Source organism: Oryzias latipes, chromosome 24 (genome assembly GCF_002234675.1).
Source record: "Oryzias latipes chromosome 24, ASM223467v1".
In the NCBI taxonomy this organism is placed as follows: Eukaryota; Metazoa; Chordata; class Actinopteri; order Beloniformes; family Adrianichthyidae; genus Oryzias; species Oryzias latipes.
The window spans coordinates 17,982,278-17,998,544 of record NC_019882.2 but is presented as its reverse complement, the minus strand read 5'-3'; the positions used below and the strand labels follow the sequence as shown (position 1 = coordinate 17,998,544).

At 44.2% G+C, this 16,267-nt stretch overlaps 2 protein-coding genes across 3 annotated transcripts in view; one reads left to right on the top strand and one right to left on the bottom strand.

The window, feature by feature from the left end:
• LOC101158740 (mannosyl-oligosaccharide 1,2-alpha-mannosidase IA) overlaps positions 1–4,341 on the top strand; it is a 125,498-nt gene extending 121,157 nt beyond the window's left edge. Inside the window, exon 12 of the mRNA XM_023953195.1 lies at positions 1,258–4,341. Coding sequence (XP_023808963.1) covers positions 1,258–1,384 — 127 coding nt within the window. The 3' untranslated portion in view covers positions 1,385–4,341. The remainder of the gene's footprint in view (positions 1–1,257) is intronic.
• A 1,151-nt stretch (positions 4,342–5,492) lies between these two features.
• Positions 5,493–15,867, bottom strand: tmem214 (transmembrane protein 214). 2 transcript variants are annotated; one of them, XM_011491997.3, is made up of 17 exons: positions 15,541–15,867; positions 13,071–13,264; positions 11,296–11,446; positions 11,085–11,219; positions 10,906–10,988; positions 10,727–10,832; positions 10,181–10,262; positions 9,329–9,430; positions 9,050–9,191; positions 8,875–8,966; positions 8,747–8,795; positions 8,559–8,666; positions 7,095–7,212; positions 6,924–7,020; positions 6,547–6,715; positions 6,318–6,469; positions 5,493–6,167 (listed from the first exon to the last, which is right to left on the bottom strand). In XM_011491997.3, exons 1-17 carry the CDS (start codon positions 15,686–15,688, stop codon positions 6,038–6,040), a joined length of 2,058 nt encoding a protein of 685 aa, XP_011490299.1. In that variant the 5' UTR covers positions 15,689–15,867; the 3' UTR covers positions 5,493–6,037. The 2 variants fall into 2 exon arrangements, with proteins under 2 accessions (XP_011490299.1, XP_004083837.1); XM_004083789.4 differs by having other exon boundaries at positions 15,550–15,867.
• Positions 15,868–16,267: the final 400 nt, after the last annotated feature.

The window sequence follows — 16,267 nt, the reverse complement described above, 5'->3', positions numbered from 1 at the left end:
CATCCGTTAATCTGGCTGTCATTTATCATCTCCCTGATGAAAGCATCCGTCTCCAAACTTTTAATTGATGGTCCCGTTTGCTTCTCCAGCTGATGCCCCCCCCCCTGAAGGTCGAGGTTAGAAAAAGCGATGAGTCGCCCGCTTTAGACTCTGTGGAGTCTAGATTCATTTCCTGATGGAAAAAGCAGCCAAAACAGATGACTCACCTCAGAGGCGAGGCGTCCCTCTGGAGGGAAAATGACGGCCGCTAACCTGGAACGGTTGCTCCATCAGGGGGGCGGGTCAGATGTCAGAGAAGGTCGACGGCGCTCAGCGGCGCCCAGCCCTCTAATGTTTCTGGTCATCATGCTGAGCTGCTGCCAGGAGCTCGACCGTGTTTGACTCCGCCGTCTTCGCCTCCATCACTCCTTCTGGTGGAGCGGGGGGGGGGGGGCTCCTTTTCATTCAAAGAAGTCTTCATTTGTGATTACTGATTGTGACCAAACGAATCCCACCAATCTATTGTTTGTTATATCAAGAAACGCTGAGCTTGCTGTGCGGGTTCGAGTCCCGGTGCAGCCCGAGTGAGGACGCTCCGTGTGGGACCTCTATGTGGAAGCCTCTCTTGCATCAAACACCAGAAGTGTTTCTTAACTTTTTACACGAGAATCAAAGAATAATACCACTTCCTGTCTGGTCCTTCAGACAGAACGGGAGGTTTCTGTTTATGACATCATTTGTTTTCCATTGACATACAGTAAAACCATGAAGTACATCATGTACTCCAACACTGGTCGCCATGGCAAACAGAAACATCTACCTCAGTGTAGCGAGGAGGGTTTTAGCACAGCTTTTGTTGTGAAATAATGTGTGACTTCCTGTTTCCTGTCTGTTTATGCTGCTGTAAAAATTCAACCATTGACAGAAAAAAACTTCAGTTTTGAAACTGATGATGTGTTTGGAAACATTAGACGGACGGAGGCAGAGGGCAGGCTCCAGCGTCTGAGGTCACGACGTGTTGATTTTATGACCAGATCATGCGGGAAAGGTCAAAGGTCAGCCGAGGAAAAGGCTTGTTGCTCTTTTGTTCAGAGTGGCTGAACTCTGGCTCCTTTACATCAGGCTGGCGAGTGAGCGTGCTGACTCAGCACTCCTCCGTCTCTCTCTGGGTGGATCAGCTGCTGGAAAAGCAGAACGTCCCAGATGGAGACGGACCCGGGAGCTCAGGGACGCTCAGGGACGCTCCTCCGGCCTCATGGGTCTTCTTCTCCTTCGCAGGTATCTGTACCTGCTCTTCTCGGAAGACGACCAGCTGCCGTTCGACCACTGGGTCTTCAACACGGAGGCGCACCCTCTGCCCGTCATCAGGAAGGAGCAGACGGACCGGCCCAACGAGGTGGAGTAGGGGAGTCCCACCGACCTGCAGTCCTGTAGACCTGAGCCTGGAAGAGCGGCGGCCGGCGGCTGGAACCGAGCTCCTCCTCTGCTTAATGTTTTTCACCGGGAGTCCAAACACTGTTCTGCTGCAGCGATAACGTCTGCTCCTGACGCCGTGACCACCACCAGTGGACGGGACGTACGAACTGATTCTACGAGTTTGAGGCTCCTGGAACGACCCGGCACAACCAGGGCCTCTTTCACATAACCCTTCCTCCTCACCTGCCCGGGACTCTTCCGTCCTCTTCCTCGGTGTTTACACAGAGTTTCCCTCCTCTTCTACTGCTGGGTTTCCTTTCCTGGACGGGCGTTTCCCCGAAACTCTTCATTTTCCTTCAGCAGCTCACCCCCCCCCCCCCCCCCCCCCCCGCCAGGGCCTTCTCTCCTCTGTGAGGACCCCCGCTCCGCCCGCCCCCATATGAAGCCATACTGATGCGACGCAGCTTTAGCTTTTGTCCCGCCGCCCCGCCGCCGTCTCCTCACTTCAGTCCGGTGCCTTCACTGTTGAAGAGAGCAGCGATGGAGGAGCAGCTCGCCAAAAAAAAACAACCCAAAGAAGCAGCTTCAGAGTCCTGCAGCAGGCGTGGATCAGAGGATGGAACCTCCAGCATTTCATTTCAGAGGAGCTTCAGCCTGGAAGTACGTGGAGGGTTGGTAAAAACTCCCATCAGGAGCTGCAGCTGCATCTATTTCCTCCACTGCACTGACATCTAGTGGTGAGAACGTCAAAGTACAGGCGTTTCCTTTTCCAAATACTAATTTTCTAAAATTTCATTTATTAAAATGACCTTTTAATGTTAAAAGGAGCAGAAATAGAAATAATGACCTAAACATGAAATCAGAATCCAGTTTTTACCAACTCTTACTGCCTTCCCGTTTCCTGGGAGACGGCGACTCCCTCCACCTTCTTTCTGTAGCTCATTCCTGCACCACCTGACGATGGATTGTAAATCACTCGCTCTGATTGTTAATTTATTTAGCGGTAATCAAGCCGGCCTCTAGGTGGAGCTGTGGGGATTCAGCCAGAGGTCGGAGGAAATGGCTTTATTTTTAGAGGGGTGAATGTACCATCAAATGTGAAGAGAAGAACTTTTTTTGCTTTTTGTTTCTAATTTTTTTGTGCTTTTATTGTTTGACGCCGTTTTATTGAACTCTGAAAGCACAAAACAAGTGAAGAGGAGGAGCGGCGCGCTGAGATGAAGACTCGCTGACAACCCACCAAAGTCTGCAGACGTCATCAGAAAATCTCATCTTTTCAGGCAAAAACGTTTGTGATAAATGAACTTTTTTAATTTAATGAAGACATTGGATCATATTTTTGTGGGATTTAGGCAAATATATGGAAATAAATGTGGAGAACTTTAAGTTTAACACTTAGAAGCAGTTTGTTGTTCTGAGAACTTGAACGTTGCTTTATTTCAGATTCTAAAACGTTGGATCAATTCTGAATCTGCTTGGTTTTGTGGATCAACGACTTTCATTTTGATAAATGAATAATTATCAAACTGACAGAAAACCGAAACGAATGAATGAATGAAATAAACAATCAGAAAACAAATCAGAAAGAGTTGAGACCAAAAAGAAAATCGCTGCCAACGGGTTAAAAGATAAACATCATAGGAAGTTTACCAAAAAACACGAAAAGGACAACAAAGTCTCATCTAGAAAAAAGAAAATTAGAAGTTCAAATGACAAGAAAAGGAACATTTTTATCTCACAGATGACAAAAAACTAAGAGATAAGATTTCTTAAAAAACAAAAAGTAGGACATTTTATCAGCTCTTATTAGTATTTAGTCCTTAACTCTAATTTATAAAAATCTAAATTACTTTTCAAAAATCTTTGTCAGCAGATGATTCATTTAAATCCTGAAATAAAATAACTTATTCTTGCTAAGTTAGCTAAAGAACACTTAAAATGTTTAAAGCTAATATTTGACTTTATCAAATTTTCCCAGTAAAAATTCTCCAGAGGCAGAGATCTTTCTAAATTTGACCTTTTATGACGAATTGTGATTCAAATTCCTACATTTCTCTTTAATCAACAGTTAAATCAGAGGAAAAGTTCTAAAATTTGAATTATTTTAATTAACTTAAACACAGTGATTCAATTATTTTCCTTTTTTTTTCTACATTAAGTCAAAAAAATAATAAATAAATAAAATAAATGATTTTTATGAGCGTATTGGAGCCGCTATAACAGAGAAGTAAATAAATGTATGAGAATAAAGTTGTAAAAATATGAGAAAAACAATCAAAAACGAAGTCAAAATTTATAAGTGAGTGAAATGAACTTCTGAACAAAGTTCAGATTTACAGAAAAACTGACACGATTTATTTAATTTAAAAAGGTTAAACAATGTTAAAGGTTTACTTACGAAAACTTAAAATAATAAACATTTTACAGCTATATTTTAAAATCAATTTTAGAAATAGCGCCTCCTTGTGGCAGCAGCATGTAGGGGCAGGAAGAGCTGCTCCTGCAGGAGGTCCACGCCTGATGGTGTTGGTTGGTGTGGAGGTCTCCGCCTGAACAGGACCGTCTTCTCAATGTGAGCTTCAGGGGATTCCAGGAGGATTCCTCTTTTCAGGAACTTGTTTATGTTTTTAGGAATTGAGCATTTTGATTCTTTTTCTGGTGTTTTTTTCTTTTTTAAAGGTGTAAAAGTGTGAAATCTCATTTGCTGGTAAAACATTCCGTTGCACATTGTTTACTTTTTGTTCCAGTGCGATGTTTTTATTTTTATTTGTGGGGAATCTTGTCTAATATTATTGATCTGAAATGTAAATATTCTGTGGCGGCGAATGAGCCATTTGACATTTCTATGAAAATCTTGAGATTATGGATAAAAGTGATATAAATGAGCAGTTTTAATAAACTATATTTGTTACAATTCTATGGTGAATAAAACAGATTTTAATATGACGGCTGCTGCTGTGTTTGTAATCTTAACCTGAACGCTTTATCATTTTATGCCACCAGGGGGCAACAATGAACCGTAAACTGTCCAGTTTTTGTCCAAAAAAAAGGTAAAACAAAGATTTATTATGTACGACGGAGTATTAGTTTATTTTATTTTTTATTAGAATAAAAAAGTAAAATTAAGAAATTTAAAAAAGTCATAGATTAACAAGGAGAAAACACAGAAGTTGTCTGTTTATCGGAGCATCGCTTGAAGATGAAATATGTGGAGCCTTTTGTGAAGCTTTATTTTCGGATTATTATAGGTTTAAAACAGAGATTCTGAACCTTTGGCGACTCAAAATCAGATTTTTGTCAGTAGAGACGGCTTTGCCAAAAAAGTGATCCTCCTCCTCAGACGGAAGCGTCACACAAGCGTAGAGATCTTGTTTTTGGTGGAGGAAGAAAGGATTGAAGTGGAAAGCTGCAGGGACACCGATGGCTTCATCGGGCTGCAGGGATCCTGCAAACCAACCATCAATAAATAAAACTTTAATAAATTGTAAATCAAACAAATGAGCTTCCAGATATTTGGAACGTTCAAGCTCATTCAGATCACCTGTTCAACAAAGTTTAGTCGGTCTGCTCTGTTGCTGTGCGGCGTTCACCTGCTGCTCTGCATGCTCACTTCCACTTAATATCGTAAATTTACGAGTTTTTTCTCATAAATTTACGAGATAAAAACTCGTAATTTTACTTTTTTTTTCCCGTCGTAATTATGAATCCACTAGAATGACTTTATTTCTCTATAGAAGTTTATGAGATTCTGGCTTCTTAACCCTTGTGCTATCTTAGATGACCCCCCCCCCCCCCCCCTGCATTGACGTGTTCTCCCTACCATGACAAAGGTGGATAAAGGTGGAAAGATTTCATGTAATCCATGGACACCAGTGAAGATCACAAATCATTGAAGAAAAAAGCTTCAGAGCACATTCTAGTGGGTCTAGATGACCCAACTCCCAATGTTAAAGTGCCTAGGATAGAACAAGGGTTACACTTCATGTCTGCTTTGGCGAGTCGTCATCCTGTCTCCTACTCGCTACTGCCGTTAGCCTGAACATAAACATTATGATCGCTAAAGAATAAATGTGATCCAGAAAGAACCTGAAAGTATCAAAACTGGATTGAAGCGTTTATTATAAATCATTTACTTTACAAAGTAAGACAGTTTTTGCTCCCAAATACTTTCATTATCTTTTCCATTGGTGAGCTTCAGCTCAGAGAATGGGAGACGGGACAACAGCGCCCCGTAGTGGCTCAGAGTGGAACAACAAGTAGCAGACGTGACAAAAAGCAGGCGGGTGAAGTTCTCTGGCTGGTGGGTCTGACGCTCGCCTGCAGCGGTCGCTCCATCCACCAGCAGGTAGGTGAGACGCTTTCCCCTGACCTTTAGAGTTCCTTTAGAACGTCTTTAAATAAAAACGGTTTAGAAATCTACAAACCAGCAGATCGTAGAAATGATGTCGATCTTAAAGTTAAGCAGAATTTGTTCTAAAAAAAACTCGGAGAGAAAAAAACTCCTCCAGCTGACAAAAGCTTTTAAAAAAAGGAAAAAGTCTTTAGAGGATCAAGTGGAGCCGAAATGAAGAGAAGAGACTTTATCAGAGTTCACAGGGTCCTGTTTGTGTGTGTTTGTGTGCGTTTGTGTGACACGGAGACGTCATCCAGCGCGGGTCAGCAGCTCCTGAGCCCATGTCTTGATGGCTGAGGTGGTGTGCTGCAGCAGCTGCCACGTTGAATTGGTGAAGGACAAGGCGTGGTCCTGCAGGCACGACACGGACACCTCCCCACTGCAGACACACACACGCATGCATGTTCAGCACTGTGCTGCATTCAAGTACCAACAGAAAGCTGGCACAAAGGAGCATCTAGATAAAAGGCCAAACTTATCACTAAAGACAATATTGGGGACTCGAACACGTTTCCGGCTGAACACTGACTTGCAGGAGTCCTGCAGGCTGCTCCACGCTCGCTGCAGCAGCTCCGACACGAACGCCGCCGCCGGCAGGACGTAGTTCTGCTGGATGAAGAGGAGCAGCTCCCTGATGTACGCCAGCAGCTGGAACACGCTGTCGGGGGTGTTGGTGTTCACCTGAAAGCCAAAACATCAGCGGGTTGGGAAGGGGGCGGGAAACAGAGTAGCACGGTGACAGGCGGGTGGAGGCTTACCCACTCAATGGCGAGCGGCGCCGACTCTCTGAGCCACAGAAGAAGCTGGGAGGCTTTTTCAGAGATCAGCACGCCGACCGCTTGGCTCTGCTCTGCAGCCTGGCGGGCGATCGGACCCAGAACCCGAACACACTCCGAGTAATAGTGAGGAGTGTTCTTCTCCAGCCAGCTGAAGGGCGAAAACACACTGTTACCATGGAAACCAGTCTGAGGGAATGTGTGTTGATGGAGTTCAAGGTGACAGCGATCGATTTTCTGAGTTTTTTTTTTAAAGCATTTCAACTTATTTTGGTGATATACGCTTTGAATTCCCAGAGGAGCCCCGCCCGCAGGGGGAGCCCCGCCCGCAGGGGGAGCCGCGCCCGCTGCAGTCGTACCTGAAGCCCTGCTTGGAGTAGACGGTCACCTTGCTCCAGGCCTGCTGGGACACGGCGGTGACCCCTGAACTCTGCAGATACTTGGCCGTGCTCGACCCTGAAACACGTCAGCAGAGGTTAGCCTGAGCAGACGGGAGGCACTGGGGGGAGGACGGGGGAGGCGGGGCTTACCTGCGACGGAGCCGTTGGAGCGGATGTCGTGGGCGATGAAGCCGGCGGCGAACACGGACAGAACCAGCAGCAGCTTCACCCACGGGAAACTGTTTCCACGCATTTTCACCTGCAGGTTCTGATCCAAAACGACAGAAACCATCATCATTAAAGGGAGGAGCTATTTTTACAGTACATCGTTTTAGGGATTTAGGAAAGAATCCAAAACAAAAATATGGATTTTATTTGAGTTAAATGTGAAAGAAACGAATTACATGAATGAATGTTTCAGATGAAGGTACTGAGGAGAAAAAAATGAAAGAATCCACTGACTTGTTTTTTGTACTTGTGGGTTTTAAAACATTTCATCTTATTGAATCATGTTGATGACATTGAATGACATCAAAAACGGTGTTTATGATCCCGTTTTTAAACCAGCATTGAGCAGCGACTGTCAGCAGATGCAAACTTGGCCTTTGGACTTTAACGGTCTTTGTTGTTTGTGGACATGCGGCGACGCCGGCTTTGGCGGTGTCGTTCAGAAGAATCCAACTTTTCTCCCAAAAGTGCAACTTCAACTGCAGAGCCATTTTTTTCTTCTTTATGATGCATCTTGCTGCTGCTGCTACCTCCAGATGTGTGGAGATGTTCGGGGCTTCAGCATCCAGCTGTGACGGCGTACAGCCGAGCAGCAGAGCAGCCGTCCATCACAAAGAGCGGTCAGTCCAACAGCAGAGAGAGAGACTCCTGCTGTGGAGCTGAAGCGTTTCCAGGAAGTACAGATGTTCTGTTCAGTGTTAAAAGGGGATTTTCTCCGAATGCTTTGGTTTATTTTACCTCTTTGCAACATTTGAAAACTTTCATTTGTGAATTAGAAAGGTGTCTTTCTTCTTCTGTGGTGCGACTTGAACTGGAAACTGGTTCTATCCCTGATTCCCACCAGACTCTGGATGTTTAATTTTCTTTTTTTGGGTAAAGGAGTAAAGCTTTTATTTTGAAGTCAATCTTTTTTTTTCTGTAACTGATTGTCAGACTTTTTCCTCTTTTTTTTTCATGGAAATGACGGAACAAATATGTGATGCTTTATTTTTCAGAGATTCTGATTCTTCCTGGAAAATATTTCAACACAAAGATGAACTTTGTCGTGTCATCTCAGAACAGAATGACAAACAAAATACTTCAACAGATGGGAGATCATTGTTTTTCAGCTAAATAACTGTTTTATTCATCACAGTAACTTTACCTTTTTTGATATTGATCCAAACCTTTCAATTATTTCTCATTATTAGCCATTTTCAACATGCTAGAAGTGTTTTCTTTTCTTTTGCTGACTACACTTTTTGATTTTTGTTGACATATTTCATTAAGACGACGGCTTTTTTGGTGCAGATCGTGGGACGTTTTGTACAGACGGATGAGGGTTTGGTCTTTTCTAAATAAAGCTCAGACTCCCGCTCAGACCTGGAAGCAGACGTTTCTCCTCACCTGACACAGCTTGTTGCACTCCTGCAGCTCCTCAGACTCCACCACCTCCTTCATCTCCTCGTTGGTGACTCGGAAGGATCGGATCGTTTCTTCCAGGTTCGTCCGCAGCTGCAAAGGAAAGACAGAAACTGATGAGGGGAGGAGCAGCGCGGGCCGGTCCATCTGTAGGGGTCCTTTCTGAGCCGGACCTTTGGTGGCAGAGCGTTCCAGGACTTCAGTAAGTGGTTCAGCAGCAGACTGGTGAGAAGAGACGACACAAAACCATCAGAACGTCTGCCAGAACCCCTCAGCTGGTGGGCTGGGGGCTGCCTCTCACCTGGACTGCGGTAGGTGTTTGGTGTAGAGCTGCCTCCACACCCCCAGACTCTGCACGTCCACAGCCAGACACTCCGTCATGCTGCTGAGCAGCTGCAAACACAAACACCGGTCTGAGTCCGGACGCCGTTCTGAGCGGCCGTCCATCAAACGAGAGGCGGGACGCGGCTGCTGACCTCTCTCTTCATGTCGTCCGGACAGCTGGGCGTGGCTCTGGACAGGAAGGAGGGCAGGTATGTGTGTAGGGTGTTCTCGGGCTTGGCTCCAAACGCCAGGACCTTCAGTCTGGGATACAAACGCCTCAGCTGCTCCTGCAAACTGTGGACAAACACGGATGAGGACTCTGGACCGCAGTGGGGCTTTAGGACCCAACAACAGAAACAGGAAGTCTAACAGAACCACTCCTATTCTCACGAAGGCTCCACAAGAAGCTGCAGGCGTGTTGCCATGGTTACCTCGGTGACAGAGAGTTCTTTGGCATGAAGGCGAAATCCAGCAGAGGGAAAAACTCTTTGGGACCCATGATGCCGAATCCCTTCGACAGGTTAGCGTGAAGTCTGGAAAACAAAGCAAACGGCTGGAAAACAGACCTGAACAGGAGCGGAAGGTTTGCTGGTTCAAGTCCCACGATTCATTGAAGGGTTTTTTTGTTTTCTTATGAAGGTAAAGAATTAAACCAGTTTGGTAGAAGAGTGACTACAAATGACCCTGATCCAACTGTCTGTGGGAGGGGCCGAGTCACCGGCTGCAGCATCAAGCAGAGCTTCTGCTGCGTGTCGGTCTCCACAGCGACGCTCTACTGAACGGGATTCACGTATCGAGCAGCGTCCAGCTTTAATGTGAAGTGCCACTACAGACGTGGTGTGTGACATGGTGTGACATGTCGATGCCGCCATCCGTGGGTCCAAAACCAACATGGAGGAGACTCTTACGTCCTCCTGAACTTCAGAAGAAAATAATAAACTAATGCGGGACAGCAAGTCTCAAAGTGGGACACAGAGAGACAGAAGTAGCGCTGAAACTGTCATGAATCAGTTGTGTAACTTTGTCCCAAAACACTTGAGACTTTAGGAATTCTGTTAGAGGCAAAGAAACTAAAGAATGTAACTGACAGTCAACCAACCTGTGTGCGTTCGCCTACATGTGTGTGATTGTGGGCTTTAACAATGAACCGGACAAATGAAGTGAGCTCAGTCGGGATTCAGTTCAAGATTCAAATGATTTCATTTATTTGTACCAGACTCAAAGATGAAAGGTTCATTTACAAGAGAGGAGGAGTGAAACGGAGCGCTGCAGAGGAGACTTACAGCAGGAGGCGCTCTAGGTAGGCGATGGCGTACGCAGACAAAGACTTCACTCCCAGAACAGGAAGCATGATGCCCAACCAAACTGCAGCACAACACAGGAAAACAAACTATGATCACTGTGGAGATTACAAGAAGAAGAATTGTCATTTCTTCCAGCCTGACGTCTTTCTAAGCAGAGAATTGACTCAAACTCAGTTGTGAATGGGGGTTTTAGAAACTAAAGATTTATCGACATGTTGAAGCAACACTGAACGGATGGTTATTTTTAATCCCATATCTGATGCTTTCACGTCAGAAAAATGTGCTGCAGACCAATCAGATCAAAGTCCTCTGTGAACAGACAAACCTTCTGTTCTGAGAGAACACGGCGGTTATTTTTAAGAGCAGCACAGCGTTCCTTCTTCAGAAGTGTGTGTGATGCCAGAATGTGACCCGGTGGGGGTTTATTACATCAACATCTGTCACACACAGATCAGCAGGGGACACGCTGAGCTGCCTGCGCCTTCAGACGGTCTTGAGAAAGTGGGATTAAAGTTGGACTTTTACCCAGGAGACCCTGGCTGAGGTCGTAGAAGCCGGCTTGACCCAGGGCCCACATGATGGTCAAGCACTTGGCGGGCCGGTTGTGGACGCTCCGCAGCAGCTCCAGATACTGCAGAGGAAGCACAGGGGGGCGTTAGGGCCGGCCGCCCCGCTGCAAACACGTCTGCCAGTCCAATTCTCACCTCAGGCAGATTCTGGGTGGCTATTCTGGGTTTGTCCTGCAGGACGGCCTGGATGCAAACCCGGAAACCATGCAGAGGCTCTCCTGGAAACACGGAAGAGCTTTTGGAGTAACTCAGAACACTGTGAGGAAACACTGACACCCTCCAAAGCGGCAGAGAGCGGCTGAAGGACCGCCTACCTGACTGTCTGTCCAGCTCCCTGAGCATCGTGTAAACGCAGTGGTCGAAGAAATCCGGCAGAATGTTGCTGCAACGCCCCAGGAGGCTCTTGATGACGGCTCGCAGCTCTTTCCCTGTAAGGCAGTATGGGTAATCTGAGGAGGAAAATAAGCTGACATTAGTTTAAAGTTCAGATTTCAAGGCGAATCCTTACTCGGCGCCTGGACTCACCATAAGGGAAGCTGCTGAGCGTGGGCTCGCTGTCGGGCGCAGCCAGGTGCTGGTTGAGGTATCCTGCCAGGTCTTTGACCCAAACGGACGGGTTATCCGGGAACAGAGTCTGACTGCGGGCCAGCTGCTGCTTCAGATCCGCAACATCCAGCTGCAAGCAGAACCGAGGACGCGTCAGGAACGGCACGCCGACGCCCCTCAGACGTGACTTTAGGGTCAGCAACAAACACAGACATGACAGCAGTTCCACTGCAGGGGTCATCGTCAGCAGAAGAAACTCATTTTCAACCCGTTTAAACCAAATAAAAATGTAAACTCGATATTTCAATGTTATTTAGCTAAATATCATGTAGGAAATTTTTGTTCATCATTTGACTCCATGTCCAGGTGAGCGGCAGTTGTAGCCATGACTGCCAACCATGAAGGGATGGAACGCCCCAAACTTTAATTCTAAGCATCCCCCCGTGTTTTCTCCTTGGTATGACCCGGCTGTGGAGACTAACCCACACGTCCCAGTCACAGGCCGGACCCTCCAGCACAGCTCCACAGCCAGGAAGTGCTGCGTGGTACAATTTGATTGGAGAATTTAGCATTTGCACTCACCGGCCACTTTACTACAGACAACTGTCAAAATGCTCTTTCATGTCTAATCAACCAATCACACGACAGCAACTCAAGGCATGTAGACATGTTTAAGACGATCTGCTGCAGTTTAAACCAATTTCAGAAACTGCTGATCTACTGGGATTTTCACCCACCACCTCTGTAGGGTTGACAGAGAATGGTCTGAAAGACAGGAAATATCCAGTGAGCAGCAGTTCTGGGGGTGGAAATGTCTTGTTAGTGCCAGAGGTCAGAGGTCAGAGGAGAATAACCAGACTGGTTCCAGCTAATATAAAGACAACAGGAACTCAAAGAACCACTGGTTCCAACTGAGGTCTGCAGAAGAACATCTCTGAAAACACAACACGTCCAACCTTGAGACAGATGGACTACAGCAGCAGAAGACCACACCGGGTGTCACACCTTTCAGCTAAGAACAGGAAACTGAGGCTGCAATTTAGTTAGAATTTGGCGTCAACAACATGAAAGCATGGATCCATCCTGCCTTGTATCAACGGTTCAAGCTGGTGGTGTCATGGTGTAAGGGATTTTTTCTTGGCACACTTAGGACCCCTTTAGTACCAATTTAGCATGGTTCCAATGCCAAAGCCTACCTGAATATCGTTGCTGACCATCTCCATCCCTTTCTGACCACAGTCTACCATCTTCTAATGGGACTTCCAACAGGACAATGTCATCTCAGACTGGTTTTTAGAACATGACGGTGAGTTCTGGACTCAAATGACCTCCACAGTCACCAGATCTCAACCCAATAGAGAACCTTTGGGATGTGGTGGAACAGGAGATTGGCATCATGGATGTTCAGCTGACAAATCTGCAGCAATTGTGTGATGCTGTCATGTCAACATGGACCAAACTCTCTGAGGAATGTTTCCAGTACCTTGTTGAATCTATGCCACCAAGGATTAAGGCAGTTCTGAAGACAAGAGGGGCCCAACCCGGTACTAGCAAGGTGGACCTAATAAAGTGGCAGGTGAGGGTTTATTACCAATGGTTAGCTAAATTTAGCTTTTCTCCATCTGGTTAAAATTTCTTTAAGTATTAAGCTGTATTTTTTTGTTGCACTTCTTTCACTGTATAGAGATTTTTCTTTAAAAGAAATGAACAAATACTCCGTAAAAGTCCTGCAGTCTTTAGGAAAGGATACTCACAGCTTTGAAGGCTTCTTCCAGAGTTCTGCAGGCTGCAGGTGTGCTTGTATTGCTTGGAGATTTCTTGGGGGGTTTATTTGACGAGGAGGGTTTCTTGCTCTGAGGCTCGGCCGCTGGGGGAACCTGTTCCTTGTTGTGTTTCTTGCCGATTTTCTCAAAGCCCCCGTACAAAGTCTCTGCCATCTTGATGGGCGCTGAGGAGAGAAAGAAACAGCAGCAGGAGGAGGAGGAGGAGGAAGAAGAGAAGGAGGAGTGTTAAAGCTGTGGCTTTCTGGTTTTTAGTGAAACTTTCTCTCTAACCCTGTTTCACAAAGTAGGATTTGTCTTCTGTCTGCTCTTTCCTCACACTCGTTCTGCTTGCCTAATGGGTGACTCAATAAAAACAACATCAACACCAACTCCCATAAGAGTCAGACAAACATTTGAGTTTGTAGAAACTAAAAGGACTTTGTTGCATTTCCTGTTTGCAACTTCAAATCAAGTTCCTGAAAAGTGAGAATTAAACCTGGTGGAGTTATAAACCAAAAGGATGAGGACTAATAGTCCTATTGCTGCCAGGCAGGTTGTGGGAGCAAAGGTCAGAGACATCGTTTTTCAAAGTAAAAGCCTTTTTACTGATTAACAGCCTTTTTTTTTTTTAAAGAGGAAAAATAAAGCTGCAAGCTACTGAATTACCTTAACTCAACTTCAATCTCAAGAAGAAACTAATTCTGAACACGTCAGTTGATTTGTTCAGTTATTCATCGTTTACTATGGCTATCAATGCTTTTATTTTCCAGATGTGTTGTCAAATGTGGATCTGCAGGAACATCCATTTGGATCATTTAACTGTTTAACCCACAGAAGAAGAAGAAGAAACTTAATTATCAACTCCATACTTGTCCCATAAAAATAAAAAACAATACTGTAATAGGAATTTCATATAAAAGCACAACTTTAATAATTTTTTTCTGTTTTTTAAAAATTGAAATTTTTAAGCAAAGCTTCAAATTTTCTGCATAAATCCCACGGTTTAAAAAACAAAAAAGCTAAATATGGCATAGTGGTTACTTTTTATTGTATAAATAGGATCTGTTCATCTATGAGTAATAAACACTGGTTTGTCTTTTGTTCATCTGAATAAGCAGCTGGCATTTGATCTGACATTTGAATCTGAACAATCAGGAGCCAAAAACGCTTTAACCAACGATTGAGCTGTTTTAATGCTTAGAAAAAACACTTAACTGGAACAAAATGACCCGAACAATCAGGAATAACGTCTGTTCATTAATCAGAACAAGCAATATGATTAAAAATGAGCCATCTTCCATTTAAATCCACCTCTCATGCAGTCTCTCTTCATAAAAATATGAATAAAACTCAGGTTCAAGTTGTCAGTTCTTTTTTTTTTGACTCAAACTAGAGACCTGAGCAAAACGTATTCTATCAAAAAAAGGGAATGAGAAAAATTCAGATAAACTCGAATACGATTAAAAATTCAACGTAATCAGTTGAAGGCTAAGTTTCACTGCCAGAATCCAACCAAGTTTCTAAATAAATACTTAAATTAAAAGTGCGATTTAACGTTTATAGGTAAGAAGTTTTACATTTAAAAAAAGACTTTAAACACATAAAAACGAAGAAACTGGGGTTTTTAAGCAAACAATTGATTTGTTCTTTTTGATGAATCAATTTAGAATTTTCTAAGAAAAGATAAACTCATTGATTTAACCTATAATTATAGAGGGATGTATTCTTTACAACGGGTCAAGCCTTCTTTATATAGAAATCAATGAGATGTAAAGATTTAGTTAAGGCTATTTATTTTTACATTTGTCTGATAGAGGACAAACATAGCCTATGGACAGAAGATAATCGCTTAATTTCTCCAATTTGATAAAGATTTATAGTTGATCCACTATGTAATAATTTGGTTGTGTTTGGAACATACTTTAATAAAGTTATGTTGGTTTGAATAGATCATCATTTAAGGGGGGTTCTCTGAGGTAGCCACGTCTCGTATCTCTGACGTTTTTCCAGTTTTTGTTGAGTTTTGTTTTCGTAACAGGAACAGTTTGAGGCGATTACGGCACTCGTGATTGATAAGGATTGATTTTCGGGTTAAACTAATCAATTTTCTCCATAAAATGTAGCTTAAATGAGCAAAAGAGTGAAAGTTTGACGTTGATGGTGACACCAAAGCGATTTAAGCTAACTGTTAGCATCGCGATAATACAGAAATTGAGCGAGAATTTGATCTTTATTTTTTCTTCAGTTAGATCTTTAAACAAGGAATATTAGAATTTTCAGCTAAATCAAAATTAACTATACAGATGTGTTGGTGTAAAATGACCGATTATGACAATTAGCCGTTACAGCTAGCCATTTCTGTCAGCTTCGCACCAACGCCGAATTATAATATTAGCCAAATATGTAAACCCTGTGGGTTTCGAAATAGTGGGTTAAAGGTTAGCGGACAGAGCAGGCCGACCTGACTTACGCCGATCCGCCTCCTGGTTCGACTCCCCCAGGGCTCTCCTCCCCCCGCTTCCAGCTCTCTTCTCTCCTCCTGAGTTGCTACTTTTCTTTCCTTTCTTCACCACCTCCCACTTCCCCGCGGAGCCCTCGTTGGACGCCATCTCTTTAGTCCAGACGCGTTCGGTGGTTCGGTGTCCGTGACTTCCTGGCGCCGCGGAGCTCAGAAACACGACGGAAGGATGAGAGGATGCCCACGGGTTCCTCGAGTTTAAACGTTCGCGTGCCACGTCTCGTGCGTACCTGACACACGTCAGTCAGAACTGATCGTTTTTTTCCTCTTCCCATTCTTCCCCAATGACAATATGAATGTAGCTATACCGCCACCTACTGGACTGGAGGACATCTCTAATTATGACAAAGTTTGACCAAATCTCCTCAAATGTCTTTTAAAAAGTTCACTTTAGCAAGAGTTCTGTTACATCAAATAATAATAATAAAATAAAAACAGAAAAAGGTCGTTAACTGGAAAAGAAAAACAATGGAACAGTATAAGTACGACATGATGACATTATCTAAAAAACAAAAATAATGTAAATGACTTCAAAATAACGTTTTACTACAAACCTTCATGATTGTCAAACTTTTTCCGGTAATGTACCTCCCGTGAAAGACTTCCAGAACCTCTGATCAGGTTAAGCAGGAATACATCAAGTTTGAGCTGCAAATCAACAAGAAAACAA